General features: G+C 62.7%; 7 protein-coding genes across 7 annotated transcripts; 3 read left to right on the top strand and 4 right to left on the bottom strand.

Annotated features, from left to right (window-relative positions):
* On the bottom strand, nucleotides 1-1837 carry Q8F55_000827 (uncharacterized protein; the record flags this gene model as incomplete). The annotated part of the gene is made up of 4 exons (XM_069349478.1): nucleotides 1-70; nucleotides 106-606; nucleotides 638-1570; nucleotides 1812-1837. 4 exons carry the CDS (start codon nucleotides 1835-1837, stop codon nucleotides 1-3), a joined length of 1530 nt encoding a protein of 509 aa, XP_069213022.1.
* Nucleotides 1838-1980: 143 nt separating this feature from the next.
* On the bottom strand, nucleotides 1981-2857 carry Q8F55_000826 (uncharacterized protein; the record flags this gene model as incomplete). The annotated part of the gene is made up of 4 exons (XM_069349477.1): nucleotides 1981-2054; nucleotides 2094-2226; nucleotides 2281-2796; nucleotides 2849-2857. The coding sequence occupies 4 exons, from the start codon at nucleotides 2855-2857 to the stop codon at nucleotides 1981-1983; spliced, it is 732 nt and encodes a 243-aa protein (XP_069213021.1).
* A 231-nt stretch (nucleotides 2858-3088) lies between these two features.
* Nucleotides 3089-8214, top strand: RAD50 (DNA repair protein rad50; the record flags this gene model as incomplete). The annotated part of the gene is made up of 26 exons (XM_069349476.1): nucleotides 3089-3103; nucleotides 3277-3287; nucleotides 3356-3476; nucleotides 3529-3612; nucleotides 3652-3831; nucleotides 3883-4058; nucleotides 4097-4211; nucleotides 4253-4478; nucleotides 4527-4705; nucleotides 4743-4913; nucleotides 4955-5059; nucleotides 5096-5409; nucleotides 5448-5537; nucleotides 5581-5708; nucleotides 5744-5843; nucleotides 5884-6013; nucleotides 6052-6264; nucleotides 6303-6508; nucleotides 6554-6755; nucleotides 6792-7283; nucleotides 7326-7448; nucleotides 7485-7537; nucleotides 7577-7662; nucleotides 7701-7914; nucleotides 7953-8009; nucleotides 8046-8214. 26 exons carry the CDS (start codon nucleotides 3089-3091, stop codon nucleotides 8212-8214), a joined length of 3960 nt encoding a protein of 1319 aa, XP_069213020.1.
* Nucleotides 8215-8295: 81 nt separating this feature from the next.
* Nucleotides 8296-8959, bottom strand: Q8F55_000824 (uncharacterized protein; the record flags this gene model as incomplete). Its single annotated transcript, XM_069349475.1, has 3 exons — nucleotides 8296-8483; nucleotides 8521-8879; nucleotides 8916-8959. The coding sequence occupies 3 exons, from the start codon at nucleotides 8957-8959 to the stop codon at nucleotides 8296-8298; spliced, it is 591 nt and encodes a 196-aa protein (XP_069213019.1).
* Nucleotides 8960-9406: 447 nt separating this feature from the next.
* Nucleotides 9407-10684, top strand: fcf2 (dTDP-fucopyranose mutase; the record flags this gene model as incomplete). Its single annotated transcript, XM_069349474.1, has 4 exons — nucleotides 9407-9978; nucleotides 10022-10190; nucleotides 10249-10422; nucleotides 10481-10684. 4 exons carry the CDS (start codon nucleotides 9407-9409, stop codon nucleotides 10682-10684), a joined length of 1119 nt encoding a protein of 372 aa, XP_069213018.1.
* A 718-nt stretch (nucleotides 10685-11402) lies between these two features.
* On the top strand, nucleotides 11403-15083 carry EPL1 (Enhancer of polycomb-like protein 1; the record flags this gene model as incomplete). Its single annotated transcript, XM_069349473.1, has 2 exons — nucleotides 11403-11588; nucleotides 12054-15083. The coding sequence occupies 2 exons, from the start codon at nucleotides 11403-11405 to the stop codon at nucleotides 15081-15083; spliced, it is 3216 nt and encodes a 1071-aa protein (XP_069213017.1).
* Nucleotides 15084-16086: 1003 nt separating this feature from the next.
* On the bottom strand, nucleotides 16087-17146 carry BNA6 (nicotinate-nucleotide diphosphorylase (carboxylating); the record flags this gene model as incomplete). The annotated part of the gene is made up of 5 exons (XM_069349472.1): nucleotides 16087-16169; nucleotides 16208-16468; nucleotides 16502-16833; nucleotides 16879-16934; nucleotides 16967-17146. The coding sequence occupies 5 exons, from the start codon at nucleotides 17144-17146 to the stop codon at nucleotides 16087-16089; spliced, it is 912 nt and encodes a 303-aa protein (XP_069213016.1).
* Nucleotides 17147-19798: the final 2652 nt, after the last annotated feature.

The following is a 19798-nucleotide window of genomic DNA, read 5'->3' as shown; positions in this document are numbered from 1 at the left end:
CTACGCAAACAACCCAGCGTACGGCAGTCCGACGCCGTACGTGATGAACCAGACGGACGTGCCCGCCGCGCTGTAGCAGTCAGCAGTGCCAAGCCCCACACGCACCAGGCCAAGCGGAGGCCATCACGGCTCATAGCGTAGACGGTGTGCGTCTGAAAGTCGTACGTGCGCAGGCGGCGCCCTCCGAGGTCCCAGACGTGCGCGCGCTGGTCGTGCCCCGCCGAGAGGATGATGCGGGCCGCCGTGTCGACCAGCACGGCGCGGACGGGGCGACGCAGCTCGCCGGGGATTGTGAGCTGGGGACTGCCGTCCTCGCCAAACAACAGCACCTGGCCGTCGACCGTGCCGCAGGCCACTGTCCCGTCCCCGGCCCACTGCACGCAGGTGTACTTCGGCCCGCCCGTGCCCGCGGCCACCTCGGCGCCGGTGGCGAGGTCGAGGATCGCCCACTTGCCGTCGATGCCGGCCGTCGCGAGGCGCTCGCCCCCCGAGGGGTCGAGGCACATCGCGCTCAGCGGGTCGGCGTGCGTCGCGAGCACGTGCAGCGGGGCCGCGTCGTCCGCGACGCTGTCCCGCGCGTAGATGCGGATCGTATTGTCGTGCGAGCTGGCGTCAGCGCGCCCGGCGCCCAACCCACCCAGTGACGACGAAGCGCGGGGTCAGCGCGACGGCGGCTACGCGGCGTGCGTGCCCGCGCAGCGTGGCGACCTTGGTAGCAGACACGCCGGCGACGTCGCCGCGCGCGTCCTGTGCCCCGGCACCGAAATCCAGGCGCCAGCAGCACGCCGTGGCATCGCTGCTCCCCGTGACGAGGAAGCCCGTGCCGCCCGTCCGCTCAAAGTCCAGCGCGAGCACACTGCCCTCGTGCGCCGCCTCCTCAGTGTACGCAAGCACCGGGCCGTACTCGCTCTCCATGTGCGTGCCCAGCGGCGGCATGCACCACACCTTGAAGCTCGTGTCCCGGCTTCCCGTGATCGCCCACCCCGAGCGCAGGACAACGGCGTACACGTACCCCGCGTGCGCGTCCATCCGCCACACGTGCCTCGGGGCGACGGGCACGTCGTCCTCGGTCGGCTCGTCGTCAGGCTCGGCGTCGAAGCGCGCGTGCGGGCCCTGCGCGCGCATCTCGGCCCCGATGGCCAGGCGCGAGCGGTACAGCGTGGGGTAGTGGACTGGGATGGTCTCGGCGTCGGCGTTGGCGTCGAGCCCTGACGCTGCGGGGCCCACACCGGTGGCTGCTGGTGCAGCCTCACTCTCACCAGTGAGCAGGGCGCGCAGGCGCGCAGGCAGGGCGAGGGGGAAGCGCGCCAGCCACTCGCGCCACGACCACGCCGGGGCCGGCGCAGCATCGCCCGCGACCCAGCCGCTGTGCCCCCACCGGCCCGGCGGCGTGGCGGTCGCGACAACGCGGTGGGCGACGTCGGCGCGCAGCCGGTGCCCCGGGACCGCGTAGAACACACGCGCCCACACGATCGGCGCCTGCGCGATGCCGTGTAGTCGTCGGCTGGTGAGCGTGAGGGCGTGCAGCGCCCCTGGGGTCGCGGGCAGCTCGAGGGCGATCTGGAGGAGGCTGGGGTCAGTGCTGGTGGGAGGCGGACGCACAGCTCGTCGGGGAGCGAGAGGAGGCCCGTTGGCGAGCGCATGGCTGGTGTGGAGGGCGAGATTGTGGTTGAGAGTGAGTTGGGCATGACGTTTGAGTGGGCGGACACTTTCAGGCACGCGGGTAAACCGCCGGCAAGTGTCTGCTCTTCTGCTTCGTGGGCGGCAGCATCCGTCGGTGCTGTTGTCCCAAGCACAACCCCCGCCCCCACACCGTGACAATGTACAAGATGGTCATAACAGTCGTCTAGATCTATGACTACGGCGTCTCCAAAGTCCGCTCTTACGCCCGGCACCCGTGCAGCGTCGCCGAGCCGCGGCGTTCAAGCGCGGCGTTCTACGTGCCTCGGCGACACTTCGGGCGCCAGCCGTCCGCAGCACTCAGCCTCGAACCAGCATCCCGATCATGCATTCGGCCATCAGGTGCTCCATGTTCACCCACGAGTGTGTGAGCACTGTGGTGAGTTAGTGTTGGGTGTCGGTAACCAACTCACTGAACAACTTTGTGCCGTCGCGCCCCGCCACGCGCATGAGCTCGTCCACGCCACCGGGGTGGAAGTTCAAGTACGGTGTAATGTTGTACACACGCCCGTTGAACGCCGACCATGCGTCGTCGCGCGACTTGTGCTGCAAAACAACATGTCAACAAACGCTCGGGCCTCGCCTCCACTCCACACACACCTTCTTGAGCTCCTCCATGGTGACGCGCAGGTACCCCGTCCCCTCGATCCCTCGCAGGTCGGCTCCACTGCGCTGCAAGCGCGCCCAGTCGAGCGCAGAGTGGCCCGGCGCGAGCGCGACCTTGCCCCGTCCCTTGACCTTCTTGGGCGGTGGAGGCTTGAGCGCACCTCCCACGTCCAGGCCGCCACCGGCCTTGATCCCAAAATCGGGCCGGGTCGTCGTGCTGTGCGGCAGGGGCATATTACCCAGTGGAATTGGGTCGTTGATAATGGCAATGTTGAGGTCGGAGGGTGGAGACGCCGATCGCTGTTTTGGCGGCGACGGTGGCGCGAGGGCAAACGCTGGTGCTGGGGCCTGCGATCGCTGCGCAGAGTTGGGGAGGGGGAACTGGGGAGGAACGTCGAGGTCCTCGTCGTCTTCCTCTTCTCCGTTGACCTTCTTGTCGCTGTCATCTTCTGAGGGTGCTGGCGGCTCGGGCCTGGACCAGCCGGGGATGGAGGGGAGGGAGGGTAGGAGCTAGGCAGTGGTGTCAGGTCGGCGTCATCGGGTCGTTGCTCAATACACTCACCCAGGACATGGTGTTCACAATGGTCTAAATCTATGCAATGAGTGATGGAGAAATGTTGACAACAACGACGGCGGCGGCGATGGGCGATGACCAAGAGGCTTGGAGCTGGCTTGGCCAGTCAACAAGTCACTGATAATCAGCAAGGGTGAGATTTGCTTCCGCTAATACAGACGCGTGCCAAGGCACTGGGTGGTTGAGTGGACCGACTTGAAGTCGCCCGACGCGCCGAACAGAGACCCGATGAAGTCACTGCAAGTAGGCGCGGCCGATCGACATCTCTGCCCGCGTTTCGACATTCAACCCTCTCTCACACAGTTTCATTCGACTCACGAGGCCCAGTGGAAACGTCGAGGTCAACTGTTGAGCCAGCTACTCGTGCAGCAGAAGCTTCTCTAGCTTGGACAGGCACAACCACCCCACCAACCCAGTCGCCCGACATGTGAGTGACCTTCCCTCCCACCTCAGCCGCCTCACCCCTCAACCTCCTGGAACTGACATCACCCGCAGGGCATCGCTAAACAAGCTGGCCATTCGTGGTATCCGATCCTTCGACGACAAGCACGTCCAAGTCATCGAGTTCTACGCCCCCCTCACGGTCATTGTCGGTCACAACGGCAGTGGCAAGACGGTCAGTGGTGGGCTGACTGGCCCTTGGGCGATCGGTACTGACGCCCCTCTAGACCATTATCGAGTGCTTGAAGTATGCGACCACGGGCGACATGCCGCCAAACACCAAAGGCGGCGCCTTCGTGCATGACCCCAAGGTGGGTTCAGATGACGAGGCCTCCACCTGACGCTGCCAGATGGCCAACGAGAAGGAGGTCAAGGCCCAAGTGCGCCTGCGTTTCTGGAACGTCAACCGCGAGCGCATGACCGTCACGCGAAGTCTCCAGGTTACGGTGAAGAAGGCGGGGGGCCTTACGATGAAGACTTTGGAGGGCTTGCTGGCCAAGACCGAGCCTGAAGGAGGAGGAGATGGCAAGGTGAGCGCGCGCGCCGGCCCTCCCCCAGACAAGCCCTAACCCGAATACCAGAGGAACACCATCTCCACCAAGTGCTCTGAGATGGACGAGGAGGTCCCACTTTTGCTTGGCGTCTCCAAGGCCATTCTCGAGAACGTCATCTTCTGTCACCAGGAGGACTCGAACTGGCCCTTGTCCGAGCCAGCGGCCCTTAAGAAGAAGTTTGACGACATCTTTGAGGCAACCAGGTGAGGTGTATGGCAGCAGCACCCCTCACTAACCTCAGGTACACCAAGGCCCTCGACAACATCAAGACTCTGCGGAAGGAGCGCGTTGCAGAGCTCAAGGTGGACAAGGAACGCCTCAAGTTCTTGAAGGCGGACAAGGACAAAGCACAAAAGGTGTGTCGCCTCAAATTGATCTATCTGACAGCAATCATTAGATGAAAAAGGATCTGGCCGCGCTGGTCAACAGAGAGAACGCAAAGGAAACCGAGGTCGAGAACCTGAAGGAAGAGTTTGAGCGGCTCAAGGAGCACACCGACGCCATCTTCCAAACTGCCACCGGTTTCCAGCAGGTCTACGAGCGCCATGAAAGTCTCACAAAGCGCAAGGAAATGTTTGAGCGGAACCGTGACCGCATCAAGGAGGAAATGTCCATTCTGAAAGGTAAGTTGGAATATTCGCGGGGGGAGAACTTCGAGCTCACTTGTCAAGAACCTACCGATGAGCTCCAAAACATGTTCAGCAACTTTGATGCTCACCTGAACACTATTCAGGGGAACAAGGAGAAGCAGGTTGAGCTCAAGAACAAGGAGGAACAGGCTCGCGAGGAGCTCGAGAGGCAGGAGCGCCAGCTTGTCGGCATTCAAGGAGGCTTGCTTGGAAACCGCAAGGTGGGTACAAACACTGAAACATGTCTGATCGACCCAGAGCCACGAACAGCACCTCCGCGACCGCGAGAAGGCCGTCCATGAGGTCGCAAAGGCGCACAACATCCCTGGCTTCGACTACAGCCCGCTCGAGGACACCAAGGTTGCGGAGTTTGTCGAAAGGTTCCAGGACCTCATTCGCAAGGCAGAGAGTGACCTCAAGCGAATTCAGGCAAGTCAATCTGCCCCTAGCTTGCGATGCTAATGTCCTAGACGGAAGGTGCACGTAAGGATCGAGAGCTTCAGGCTGAGCTCGATGCCTTGGCCAACGCCAAAAGTTCGGCTGTTGCCACCAAGGCAAGCAAGGAGGACCAGATCGTGAGCTGCCTCAGGCGACCAATTCCTAATGTTTAGCACGCCTTGAATGCCCGGATCCGTCAGATGGACGCGACTTTCGACTCGATCAGCTCAGTGGACGCTGACATCAGCGTGTTGGAGAATGACATCTCCGCCACTGAGGACCGCAAGAACCGCCTGGCCGAAGAGATTAGGAATGCCCGGTATGACGAGCAAATGCGCGAAAAGGCGAGCGCTATCCGCCAGAAAGAGGCCGATCGCGACAAGGCAAACTCGGAGCTCTCGGCGCTCAACCGCCAAGCAGACACCCGCGCTCAGTTGTCAATCAAGCGGAATGAACTGCAGTCCAAGTCTAACCAAGTGGAAGCCTCGTAAGGTTTGCGGCGACAAGCCACGCTGACAGGCCCAGGACCCAGAGCCACTCTGCCAAGTTCAGTGAGCTTGTGGGTTCCGACATCAACCCTGAGACTATGGAGGACAGCATCGCAGCGGCCCTCAGGTGAGTGCACTCGCCATTTCATGGAAGGACAACTAATGATCAGTCGCAAGGATCGCGAGTTAGTGGACGCAGAAGCTGCTGCTGCCGCTAGCAGCCGCAGCCTGTCTCAAATCCAGACCAGCACTGGGTATCTGAAGCAGAGCCTCAAGAGCAAGAACGATGAGCTCGCTCGTGGGTTCACTGTCAAAGCCTGGCTAACACCACAGGTCTCGAGGGCAAGATTTCCGAGGCAATGCAGGAGTTTGAGACCACCTCGGTTGATGAGGCCATTGCAGAGGCGCAGACGGAGGTCAATCTCCGCAAAGAGTGAGTTTTATCAGTCGGAGCCTCATCGCTAACACTGCAGTGAGCTGGCAGACACTGCGAATACGGTCAAGTTCTACCGCAAGATTCTGGAACTGGGCCAGACAAAGAAAAAGTGTCTTGGTTGCGACCGTGCGATTCATGCCAATGAGACTCCGAGCTTCGAGCTTTACGTGGGTCTTGATGAAATGGGAACACTTCTAACTTCCAGATCAAAGCACGTATTGACCGCTGCTCGTCGGCGGATCAAAACGATGTCAAAGAGGAGCTCGACTTATGGCAGGGCCAGCTGGACAAGCTTCGCAGTGTCCAGCCCTCAGTCGCCACTGTCACAAAGCTCAAGCAGGTTGAGATCCCTGGCTTGCAGAAGCAGATTGCAGATGAGACTGCCAACCTGTCCAAGGTCCAAGAGGAGGTCGAGGAGGTGGGTGCAAAAGAGATTGTGCAAGACTGACATGCCAGTCAAAGCTTGTGGTCCAGAAGGTTAAGCAGGCGGCGCGTGATCTCGTCACCTTGAAGAGCGCGGCGGCCATTATCGCTCGAGCTGCCGGGGACATCAAGGATCTCAAGTCAGACATTCAGCGTCTGGAGCGAGACCTCGAGGCATCTGGATCTCTCAAGACGGTAGATGAGGTGCAGCAAGACATCGACAACATGGCAGCTGAGATGTACGCACACTAAGGTTGAGCGTTCAGTTGCTGACACTTGCGCAGCAAGAACCTTCAACGCGAGCAGCAGAACCTGCTGTCTGACAAGGAGCTCAAGGCCAATACGCTTCGCGGGCTCGGCGACGACTACAGTCGCAAGACTGTCAAGCTGAGTGAGCTCCGCTCAAAGCAGGAGCGCCACAAGCTAGACGAGATTGCACTGCGCCAGCAGCAAGAGTCGCTTGTCACGCTTCAGAAGGAGCTCAAGGTGAGGACCATGCCAGCCCACAAGCTAACGATTCAGGAACTCGATGCCAAGGCCGCTGCGGCTGTTGCGCCTTGGAAGGAGAAGAAGAGTGCCCAGGACCGATACCGCGCGGAACGCCAGAATGCGGAGAACGACGCGATCATGCAGGTCAACGAGTACCAGGGGAGCTTCAATGATCTGGAGAACACCGATCGCCTGTGCAAACGCTACGTCGCCGAGGGTAACGATCGGAAGATTCGAGAGAACGAGGCCCACATGGAGCAGCTCCGCGGCGAGATTACTGCGACTCGGGAGGCTCAAGGTCGCATTGAAAAGGTCATCTCCAAGCTCACTGATGACATTTCGAGTGCCAACGCTACACGAAGGAACATCAAGGCCAACATTGACTTCCGTGCGGAGAGCCAGCACATCGACGCAATCGTCAAGGAGCTCGCAGACCTCCCTGTTAAAGAGTCAGCAGAGCGCCGGAAGGAGTTCAACAAGACGTATCAGAGCTCTCTGGATCAGCAGACGTCGGTGCAGAATCAGGTCAGTGGCTTCTTGTTCGTGAGGTATATCTGACACCGGCAGTGGCAACTGGCCAGCGGTGTTCTCTTGCAGCTCAAGGAGCAGCGCAAGTCGACAGAGATGACCTTGGCAGCGGACTACAATAACATTGACAAGCTCTTCAAGGAGCAGCTCATCAAGACCAAGGTGGGTTGTGGCGTCGTAACGTACCTGACTAGGAAGACTGGCGAGGTTGCGAATAACGACCTGGAGAAGTATGGCAAGGCTTTGGACAAGTAGGTTGAAGACCCCTAGGCTCGCGACCTGACGCACAGTGCTATCCTCAAGTACCACTCGATCAAGATGGACGAAATCAACGACACCATCGGCCACCTGTGGAACAAGACATACCAGGGCACAGGTGGGGTGACAACACCACTCTTGGTGCTGACAACGCAGATATCGATGGTATCCGGATTGTCTCGGATCACGACGAGGGCAGTACGTCAACACGGAAGAGCTACAACTATCGTGTTGTGATGGTCAAGAACGACGTGGAGCTTGACATGCGTGGACGTTGCTCGGCTGGTCAGAAGGTGCTGGCGTCGATCATCATCCGTCTGGCCCTTGCCGAGAGCTTTGGGCAGGGCTGTGGCGTCCTCGCGCTCGATGAGTGAGTAACGATACTACGGCTGTCGCTGACGAACTCAGGCCGACAACCAACCTGGATCAGGAGAACATCAACGCGTTGGCAGAGGCTCTCGCCGAGTGAGTCGTGCACATCGGACTGTTCTGACCCTGCAGGATCATTCGCGAGAGGCGGCGCCAGAACAACTTCCAGCTCATTGTCATCACCCACGACGAGGGATTCCTGCAGCGCCTTGCCGCGCATGATGTGCTGGAGTACTACTGGCGTGTGTCGCGCGACGCGTCGCAGAAGAGTGTGCTGGAGAGGCAGCGTGTGGGCCTGTAGTTGTGTGTTTATACGGTCCGGTGTTATGTATCAAGCGTGCAAAGCGTGCATGGTGAGGCATCTATGCAGTCTACGGACGCCTCAAGGGGTCCAGTCGCTCGCCTTTGCCAGGATGCGGACAATCTCCTCGAGACCCTTGCGGTCCTCGTCGTCGAACGTGCTGAGGACGATCGAGTCGAGGTCGAGGACGCCGACGGTAGCCGACGTGCCGGCAGGATTGCTAAGCCGGAGGGGGAGGACGATCTCGGACTTGGTGTCGCCGTCGCACGCTGCCGAGTCAGCTAGGCCATCTTCCTGTAAGCTCACCAATATGACCGGGGTACGCGTCAACGTCGGCAACGACGACCGGCGCGTCGGTCACGAACGCGTCGGCGCACACGCCGCGCCCAGCGACGGGCGAGACGGTGATGCAGGCGGGCCGGCCGACATACGGGCCGAGGACGAGGGGCGCGGGCCTGCCGTTCACCGGCTCGGTGGACGGGCGGACGTAGAACCCGACCCAGTTGACGACTGGCGTCGTGTCGGCAGACAGGCCGTACAGCTCGGAGCCGGCAAACGAGTGGTACAGCAGCGCGCTGGCCTGCGCGAGGTTGCTCACCCAGTAGCGGTGGCCCTCGAGCAGGCCGGCCAGCTGCTCCTGAACGTGTGCGTAGAACTCGGCCTTGCTGCTCGTCAGGAGGGCCCCCCGGCGACATACTTACGTGGTGAGGCCGGGCGGGACGAGGCTCGAGTCTGCGTGCGGCATGGTGCGATGGCGATGTGCTCATTGCGTGACTGCCTGCACTTTTGAACGACAGGACGCCGGCCAGGAACCACACATAGTTTGCTGCCGGGGTCCCCGCGTCACGTGACCCGTGACATCTTTTCCGTGCGCCCGCCCGGTTGCTTGCGTCTGGGATGGATTTCGAGGTACACTGATGCCGCCCCGCCGCCGCCAGTCTCTCGGCTTTTGTCAACTCGTGCGTCCAGCGGTAGGTGCACAGAGCATCACCCTTCTCTCCTCTCCAAGCACCGGCTCGAGCAGTTACCCAGTACCGCGTGTCTCGTCATCTCTCCACCCTCCACCCGACAGCCCGAGCCAAGAACGCTCGAGCGCCACGGTCCCAAACTTCCGACTGCCCAGCCTCGCCTCGCCTCGCCTCGCCCGACCCGGCCTTATCCTCCCCCCTCCCCTCTTCCCACGTCTTCCCCAATGCCCACCCCACGCCGGACACCGCGCAGCTCGCTCGCGTCGGCGGCCGTCCCCTCGCCAGCACACTACACGACGTCGGACGCGCTGGCGCGCGCCGAGGCCAGCCAGATCCTCGACAGCGACGACGAGGCGGGCCCCAGCGCCCTTCTCTCTCCCCGCGCGAAGAGGCACGCCGCCTTCAACCGCGCGCGTGAGGCATCCGCCGAGCCCAGCGTGAGCGGCACGCCGGTGAGGAAGAGCGCGCCGAAGCCCGCGGCGATCTGGGAAACGCCCGGGGAAAACGCAGACGCAGAGGCTTCCGGCTCCGAGGGGCCATCAAACTCTGCTTCATCAGAGTCCGAGTCGGACTCTGCATCAGACTCTTCGTCGGACGACGATGACTCGAGCGAGGACGACGACGACGAGTCGGACGACGACAGCGACGAGGAGGAGCTCGAGCGCCAGCTGACGGCTGCGCGCGCGTTCGCCGCCGCGGCCGAGAAGAAGGGCAGGGGCAGTGCCGGTGTCTCCACCGCCCTGGGAGAGGACGAGGACGGCGAGCTCAAGTTTGAGAGTGACGAGTCCAAGGAGGCGTGAGTCCTGCCCGCGGTCGTGTGCAAGCGCTAAATTCTTCAGCCCCATCCCCGACCTCGCCATCCCGTCAATATCCACCCGCCACCTCGTCCTCGCCGACGACGGCACCGCCCGTGCTGGCGAGGCCGGCCCCTCCAAGCCGCGCGAGGGCGCGCCCGAGCTCGACCGGAGAGGATACGAACGTGCCCTCAGCAAGCGGGAGAAGATGGCGGTGAGTGGCCGCATGGCAATGGTCGCACCGTGCAGTGCAGTGCTGACACTCGCTGCAGCAGCCCAAGAAGGCGACGCCCTCGGAAATGTGGGCCACGCTTCCCTCGGCGCGTGCAGACGACCTGCCTCAGATGAAGCGCGACTACCAGGCGCTTGCATTGGCCAACTCGCTCGACCCCAAGCGATTCATGAAGGGCGGCAACCGCGCTGGCAAGGTGCCCGAGAAGTTTGCCGTGAGTGGGATACGAACTGGACGTGCCATGCGGGTCAAGCTGACAATGTCATCATCAGATCGGAACCATGGTCAATGCCCCGCGCCACCTTCAGGACACGACTGTCCAAAAGGAACGCAAGTACCGTGCAGGCGAGATTGTGGCCAGCCTCGTGGAGGACGCCGGCATCGGCTCGTACGCCAAGCGCAAGTACGAAGACTTGCAGGGCAAGCGCATGGCAAACGGCCGTGGCAAGGGCTGGCAGAAGCGGGCCAAGTGGTAGCCTCATTGTGGCGGTGAGTGGCGGGTGGCGGCCCGAGTTCCCCCAAGCCCAGGCTGACAGAACAGTCGAGTTTACATAGATTTCATTGTGCGTTCGGCGGGCGACCTGCCGAGCGACATTCGGGCGAACAGGATACTGACCACCACCGCAGGGTTGCATTGCATTGTCACGGCGAGTGCGTGTTTGTGTGTGTGTGTGTGTTTTGTTGTCGTTGCAGTCAGTGGTTGTGGTGGCGAAGTGTGCCTATTGTCAGTGATGGCCCTGTGGGCTGTGGTAGAAATGGTTCCGTTCCGCCACAAGTCGGTGTTTGCGTGTCGCGTGGCTTGACGGGATCAAATTTCGAGTCGAGTGATGGGCTTCCCGCCGTCCTTGCGCCGCGCCCGCGCCTAGCCTCATTTTGACCAGATTTTTCACACTGGGCAGTCGTGGCCACCCTACGCCCCCTTGACTCTGATTGGCCACCCAGCCAACTTTGTCGCCCAGCGCACACACCCCCTTTGGCTCTGGCCAGCAAGCGACCCTCACCCTTCTTTCGCAGTGTCACGCCCCATTTCCCGCCTAGTAGGCCTCACCCACCCCCACCCCACACCCAAAGCTATCGGACGGGCCCGCGGTAATCGTCGTCGAGCCCGCTCCAAACGACAGCACCGAGACCGCTTGATTGCGGCCTCACCACCCCCCCGACACTCCGTCGCCCCCGTGCATGACGACTGCAAGGATGGTGACCACGTCGCGGCGAGCGGGGCGTGTCACCAACAAGACAAAACTCCTCGTCTACAGGGGATCGGACAAGGTCGACCTAAGCGCTGCCGAAACCATTGTTTGGAACAATGACTCAGCGTCTGGAGAGGCCACAAAGCATCAACATGTCGGCGCCAAAGGTGTCGAGACCGGCGAGCTCTTGGTGAGTAGCGTCCCCTCTACAACTTTTCCTATGCATGCGAGGGTGGTATACATAGGCCGTTCGCCATCAAAACGGCCTCGAAAGTCGGCGGCGGCGTGGGAATCCGCACAGCCCCGACGAAAACTGCAAGGGCCGACGTGTCAGCCGACCCTACCGCATGCACCATCCACCACCCACGACCCACCGCCGACGACACATCGACACACACATTGGCGCGCGCCGCCGCCGCCGACGCGGCACACAGACACGCACGCGCACGCACACACATACACTCGAATGTGGCTTCTGGGCATGCCATTGCCGCCCAGCCAGCACACGACCTCTTTGCGGCCAGTGCAATGCACCTCGCTCTACGCTGGGCGGCAAACCCGCCCACCCAGCACCACTCCTTCTTTTCACCTTCCCTTTGCGGCAGTTTCCACCCCACACTCCAATGTGGCGAATTACAACTAACCACACCTACAGGAACACCATCTCCAAGCAGCTCTCTCTTCGGCCTCGTTACTCCACTCGCGCGATGCGACCAAGCCGTCCAGCCCCAACACGTCGCGTGCGGCTTCGACAAAGCCAGAGTCGGCACCCGCAGCAGCTTCGACTGCTACGGCCAACGGCACTGGCACGTCGACCACCGCGACCCTCAACTACCACATCCCCACCCCCGATGCCACTGGCCTGATCGACAACATCAACTATGCCAAGCTGTACCAGTCCCACAAGTTCCACGAGCCTGTCAACTACATTCGCTTCAGCGACACTGTAGAGGAGAGCTCTGGCGGCCTGGGCGGTCTCAACTACCTCATGGACGACGACGACGTGACCTGGCTCACTTCGTTCAACGCCAAGGCGGAAGGTGGCAGCGGCGAGAACGGCACGGCTAACGGCACGTCTGCGACCCCCACAAGCCCCGCCCAGGGCCGTGGAGAGCGTAGCCGCACCAAGGGCAAGGAGAAGGAGAAGGGCGAGCCCCCGGCTGCCCTCTTCATCACCGAGGACACGTTCGAGTACATCATGGGCGTCCTCGAGAAGCACGTCGAGGACACTGTCCCCATGCTGCACACCAACCTGTCCCTCATGCCCACGTTCAGCCACGTCGAGCCCCTGTTCTCGTCGCCGCTCGCCGCTTCCTTCTACCCCAGCTTCGAGGTGCCCAAGGGCATTCCCGAGTGCCGGGTCCTCGCCCGCATGGCTCGGTCCGTCTTCCCTCACTGGAAGACTCGGAGAGAGGCCCGGGAAGGCAAGTCGATCATGCCGCAGCTCAACTATGACGAAACCAACGACGGTGACCCGTATGTCTGTTTCCGTCGTCGTGACGTCCGCGCCGCACGCAAGACTCGCCGTACCGACAACTTCTCGGTCGAGCAGATGCAGAAGCTCCAGTACGAGCTTCGCCGAGCTCACGAGCTTTCGAAACTCGTCCTCACTCGCGAAACGGAGAAGAAGACGCTCTACAAGGCCGAGAAGGATGTCTGGGAGGCCAAGTGGAAGCTCTTCGAAACCAAACGCCGCTGGCCTTCGCTCGGCGTCTCGCGAGACGAGGAGGAGATTATCACCGGTCGCCAGACAGGTGCCGCAGCTGCTGCTGCTGCCGCTGCTGCCGTCCAGCAGTCGGCCGCTGGCTTTGCCCACCCTCTATCGACCTCCAACACCAACATCCCCCGCAACCGCAAGCAGGTCGACCGGGAGAAGGACGATCGCGAGCGACGGGATCGTGCCCTGGAAGCGCAGCGTGCCTACGAGCGCTCTTCGCAGCCCGGCAAGTCGATGGCCCCCGACGCTATCCGCGAGCGATTGCAGGCGTTGCACGCCAAGCTCGACGAGGAGCTCGGCCGCCGCAAGGCTGCCGACGCCTCGTGGGACGACTACACCGACTCGTCGTACCAGCCCTTGCCCAACTCGCATGCCTCGCACGCCTTCCGCCCCATCACCGTTCTTGACCCGCACTATAGATCTAGCCCCGACACGGATGACTCGGACTCGGACGACCAGGACCGACTGGTCAGCCCCATGGCCTTCCGCCTGCGCCGTGGCCGGGCTGGGCGTGTTCATCTCGACCGTCGCCTCCCAACCTTTGCTTCGCGACGCGGCGCCATGCCGACGTCGTCGGACAAGCTCAAGGATTGGTTCTTCCCCGACACCTTTAGCTCGCACCAGCGCTCGTACCGCCGCCTGAGGTCCATCGACGACGTCCTCGACGGCAGTGACGACGAGCTCGCCGATGCCAACAGCCAGAAACGCCAGAAGCTCAACGAGATTGTGCGATATGACGCTGCTCGTGGTGGTGGCACTGGCGTGGGCATGGGTTTCTCTGGTGACGAGGACCGAGTGGTCTTGGACGACTACAAGGACCAATACGTTCGCCACCGAGTCACCCTCTTGCAGGAGGACGACCTGGCCAAGCTCCGCCCGGACGTTTCGTTGCTAGCCCAGGCTCAAATGGACCTCGAGGCTCCGCAGGATTTGCCACCGCCGCCAAAGTTTATCAAGCCCGCCCCGACAAACCCGCAGATTGTCGCATACCAGCAGCAGATGATCCAGCAGCAGCAGATGGAGCAGCTCCAGCGCTTCCAGCTCCTTGCTCAACAGCAGCAGCAAGCGATGGAGCAGGCTCGACTTCAGCAGCAGCAGCAGGCCGCCTACGCTCAGGCCCAGGCTCAGGCCCAAGCCCAAGCTCAGGGGCAAGCTCAGTCTCAGACTACGCCGAATGGTGTTGCCACGCCGAACGGCACGCCTCAGATGCTGCCGCCGAACGGCGTTCCTCAAAATGGCAGACCCGTCGCCGTCAAGAGACCGTCTGCGCAGGATGTTGCCCGCGCATCGGCTTCGCCGCAACAGGCCGCTGCCCAGCAGGCTGCTCTCCAGCAGCAGGCTCAGCAGCAGCAGGCCCAGCAGCAGCAAGCCCAGCAACAGCAGCAGGCGGCGCAACTCGCCGCCCTTGCCGCCAACGGCGGACAGCAGTCTCCCCAGATTGTCAACGGCGGCATGGTCATGCAGAACGGCAAGCCCTACGTACCCGGCACGCCCGGTGCTCCGACCCCTGTCGGCGCCATCGACCCGCAGATCCAGCAGCAAAGAATGGCGGCGGCCCGCGCGCACGTTCTCGCCCAGCAGGCGCAGAACCAGCAAGCGGCCACCGACGTCAGCTTTGAGGCTTCGACTGCCGAGCAGCGCCGGGAGCTAGCCCAGCTCGCCCAGCAGAACGGCTTTGGCACGAACGTCCAGGGCTTCCTCGACGCTCGCAACCGTGCCCGGCTCATCAGCATGGCCAAGCTCGCTGCCGCCCAGCAGGCCCAGCAGGCTCAACAAGCTGCTGTGTCGCAGGTGGCTGCGGGGCAGTCCAACGCTGCTGCCAATGGGGCGGCGGCGCAGGCGCAGGCTCCGTTCGGCAGCCCTGGCTTGACGCCTGCGCAGCTGCAGCTCAAGTTACCCGCGCACGCTGCTGCGCGGTTGGCGGGCACGACGCCGCCGACGCCGCAGGCGCAGGCGCAGCGGTCGTAACCGTCGTCTTTCTTGAGTTGCCACCCACCCCCACCCACCACTCCTTCCGGACTTAGCACTTTACATCACCTCAACCATTAACAACCGATTCCCCCGCATTGCATACCCTCTTCAACCCGGCTGGATTCGGGCTCCACATGCTCGACCCGGCCCCAGTGGCCTTTGCGCACACTTCACTCCCCGCTCTCTGCACCCACACGCAGCCCCAGACCTCGCGAGACGCCGCCGGTCACATTACACCACGACACGACCGGATGAACACCAAAACAGAGCTCGCAAAGTAGAAAAAAGATCATGTGTATTGTAGCAGATGGCGAGAGAAGCGGCGATCGTAGGCCAATGACGCTGAGAAAGCAATGTATAACATACAAACGATGTCGCGAGCGCAGCGAGCGCTGAGGGTCGGAGTGGCGGCGAACTGATACTGACGAGGTGCTGGCTGCGGTACAGCCGCATGGGCCGAGCAAGCGGCGCACGCCGAGCGCCGAAGGCCAGCCGCTACTGACCTTGCCCGAAGCCACAGTCGGTCGAGCCGTCGTCGGCCGTCGCGGCTGGCGTAGGAAGCCGGGCTGACGATCGTCGCGGGCGCCCCACCCGTCCCAACCCTCGCCCCCGAACGAGCTTCAAGCCAAGCCAACCCCATGTTGTTACTCGCCACCTGCCTACTCGATCGCGAGCAACGCACCGCGCTCTCGAGCACGCCGCGACACGCACCACGCGCCACGCACAACACGCACCCACGACGCAGCAGCGACGCGATGCGCCCAGGCGACACGCCACATCCCCCGCCCAAGCCGTGCGAGCCGATGACGCCCGTGTCGGGGAAATGAGGTGAGGTGAGTGGGTGAGTGAGTGAGTCGCGCTGAGACGCAGCGAGCTGCCCCGACTGCCCAGGTCGAGCCAACCGTCTGCCTGCGACTCGCAGCCGCGCCAGCACCACCGCCAGCGCCCGCCGGCCACAACCCCTGCATACCATCCATACCATATGTCTTTTGCCCGCGCCCTACTTTCGTGGCTGGATCTTGAGCGAAAAGTCAACGTGCGGCGTGCCCTGGTGCACGGCCGAGGTGGACAGGATGTCGATGTCTGTGTCGGGTCAGCTGCTGCCATCGCGACCAACTCACCCGGGCCCACGCGGCTGGTGAGGCTGCCCTCGACGATGCCGCCGCTCGTCTCGATGAGGAACTCGCTCTTGCCGCGCCACTTGTCCTTGAGCTTCTTCGCCGCGCCGTGCAGGTCCGCGCCGACCAAGTTGTCGAGCATGACGATGTTGGCGCCGGCCGCGATCGCCTCGTCCGCCTCGGCATAGTCCTGGCACTCGACGTTGACGAGGAGCGAGAAGCCGGCGACGCGGCGCACGGCCTTGACGGCGTTGGTGATGGACCCTGCCTGTCAGCTCTGCCGGCCGACGCACCCACCATGCGCCCAGATGTGGTTGTCCTTGAGCATGACCATGCTGCTCAGGTCGTGCCGGTGCGGGTCGATGCCGCCGACGATCATGCCGTACTTTTCGACGATGCGGAACCCGGGCGTCGTCTTGCGCGTGCCGGCGATAACGCCGCCCCAGCCCTCCTGGCGCGCGAGGTCGCGGAAGCGGCGCGAGACGCTCGCAATGCCAGAGCACCGCGCGAGCAGGTTGAGCCCGACGCGCTCGCCCAGCAGCAGGTCGCGCGCCTTGCCGCGCACGATGGCGACCTTGGTCTTGGCGCCGTCGGGGATCACGGTGCCCTCGGGGACGAGCCACTCGACGCTACGCCGTCAGCGGAGCGCCGGCGCACGGCCCCATTCGACTTACGTGCAGTTGACATACTTGAAGATCTCGTCGAAGAACGGCACGCCAGCGACGACACCCTGGTATCAGCTCCGCTTCCACACCCACCCACCCCGCTCTTGCCCCACAGGATGGCCTCCTGCTCGTCCTCGCCGACGACGAAGCCGGCCCAGTCGTAGCTCGGCGTGTCTTCCGCAAACCAGGTCGGGATGACCTGCTTCCACGACGGCGGGAGCAGGTGCGCCAGGTTCTGGCCCGGGAGGAGGTCGGTCTGCTCTGCTGCTGTCGACATTGTGTGGTGTGCGGTGGAGAGAGAGGCGATATGATGCAACTTGGCGGGAGGGGTCGGTCACTCGCGAGCCGGACATGAACGGGCCGGCGACGAGCGGAATGGCCGCGGCGGTGCCGGACATTGCTTTGTGGTTTGCTTCCGCGCCAAATGGACTGGCGACTCGATTTGGACTCGCAGCTTTTGAATTCAAAGTCGGGTTTGGCCACTTTGAATCGGCCATGGCCGTCGTCGTAGTCGTCGTCGTCGACCACGCCCACGCCCATACCAACCCCGTCCAGCCTCTGGCCGTGACTGTCATGCGTTTGATATCACTTTGGCACATTGCATCGATCACCATGCAGCCTCCGCCGGGCCGCGTCGACCGCCAAGCAGGCAAGCAGGCAGGCAGGCAGCGCCGCCTGCACCAACTCATGCACCTACGACAACATGACCCATGACGACGACCAACTACGCGGCGCGTCTCCTGACATGCCCGACGCCACACGGCCTTCGCTCCCCTAACCCGACGGCAACGTGACATGGCATCTGGTGCTGCAGCGCCTCTTGGCCTGCTCAATTGCTCGAGTGACGCTGGTGCAGGGTTGCGAGCTGGCTAGCGATGGCTGTGGCTGGCTCGCTGTTTCGTTCGTTTCCTTCGTCTGCCCATGCCCGAGTCGACGCAAACAACAAACAATGCCCGTGAACACCGCCGCCGTCGCGCTGGTTACCGGGGCAGGCATGCGCGATGGGCGCGCGCTCACACCAACAAGGGCAGGTAGGTACAGCCAACTTATTTGTACACGACGCGTCTCATCAGCTTCCGGCAGATCCAAACAAGGCAACGCGGTCGGTCGTCAAGACGTTGCTGCCGGATGACACGTCCTAGCAATGGGAACCAGATTAGACGTCATCGTCGCCGTGTCCCAGTCCCAATGTTTGTTTATGCCTCGCGCTGCCATGGCAACGGCGCGAGCCCAAGCTCGGCTCCAACAGCAGCAGGCAGTGGGTCAGTGGTCGCCGTGTAACGGTAGGGGAAGGGCCTGAGGCTGCCCCTGCCCCCTGCAGTTCCCAAACTCTGGATTCTGGTAGACAAACACTGGGCGAGCCCATTCCGTGTCTGTCGGTTGGGGTGCGCTGCCGCTAGCATGATCCAGCCCACGTCGGAGACAAGGGTGACGGTGGTTACCAGTGTACTCTTGCGGCCTGTACAATGGGCCATGTCGGGGGGTGTCTGCTGCCTCCCTGAGGGCGACAGGCACGCTGGAAGAGGGAGATCGTCGCAGACGAATACCGCACGCAGCGAGGTGCAAGCAGTGCATGTATGGCCGCCCGGGGTTTGGTTTCAGCGTGCCAGAGGTATCTCTACTCGGTAGTCGTAGGCTCACAATAGTCGTGATATGTCGCGTATGACGACTGACTGCACCGCTGTGCGCTGTGCGTGCGTGCGTGCTCGTCACTCGTCACTTGGATACGGCCTACTCCGAGTCAGGTCAGTCAGGCTAGAGAGGATACCGAGGGTCGATAGCGCGTTTCTGGCGTCGGACACTGGCGTAAATGGCGTCGTGGGCGTCTCGGCGTGTCGCCTGCCGAGGGGACGAGGCGGCGACGGCGGCGTCGGTGGGCACGGGGGGGCGTCGTGGTAGTGGTCTACCTGCCTGTAGCAAGCAACGAGCCGAGCCTGGAGCGTCGACCTCGCCCCCGGTATTCCTAGATGCCGCCGCCATTGTGGTACGCGCTCTGGCGCCACTGACTAGCCTGACGCGACAACCCTCGAATGCTCCCCTGGCGCGTCCCTGAACAAAAAAAGAGAAAAGACTGGCAAAAGGGCAACGCGCCGGGCGGAAGGGGGAAAGCGTGAAGGCGGCAGGCCTGGGCCGCGCCACTGCGAGTTGCACGTTATCCATTCCCCCCACGTTGGCCCATTACGTTTCATACCATGGCTTTGACGCGTAGGGAACAAGGGGAAGAGGGAGGGAAGGGAGGGAAGGCGGCAGAGGGAAGGCGCGGCGTATGGTGACTGGTGCTGCTTGCTTTGGTGTTGACTCCTCCACCCCCCTCCTCCCTCCCTCCCTCCCTCGCTGTCGCCTCGTTCCTCGTCCCTCTGCCTCTTGCTCGCTCCCTCCCCCCCTGTGCCACCCCCCCCCTGTGTTCCCCCTTGGACCTGGCCAAGCAAGGCCAAAGGAAACGGCGTTATCCTTTGCCACACACGACGCATCGACGTACAACACACACACACGTCTCGTCTCGACACACACACTCGAGTCGTCTCTGAGAGCAACGGCACTCTCGTCACCATCACGTCCGTCTCCGTCGCCGCTCAAGACTTGCCCTCCGACATCTGATCTCATCTCTACGAAATCTCACCGACCGACAGGCAGACGACGCGCTCAACCTCTCGTCACTGGCTCGCGCCAGGATCCCAAAACTACCCACCCCCCCCCCGCCTCGGCCCCCCAGAACCTTCAGGGTTGTGTTGCTGCCGCCGCCGCCGCCGTTCTGGCGACAACCTGACCCTTGCTCGTCCTCTCAACGCGACCCGCACCACCCCACCCACCACCGACTCTCGGTCTGGCCAGCCAGTCCCTCGCCTCCAACCCCTCGCTACAACCGCCGCCGACAGACAACCCCCTCCGCACCCACCCACCTTCATCCTCCTCCCCGTTGCCGCCGCCG

Source organism: Vanrija albida, assembly GCF_041260175.1.
Source record: "Vanrija albida strain AlHP1 chromosome Unknown contig_1, whole genome shotgun sequence".
NCBI lineage: Eukaryota > Fungi > Basidiomycota > Tremellomycetes > Trichosporonales > Trichosporonaceae > Vanrija > Vanrija albida.
The sequence above is the reverse complement of the archived record's forward strand: the minus strand, read 5'-3'. Positions and strand labels throughout refer to the sequence as shown.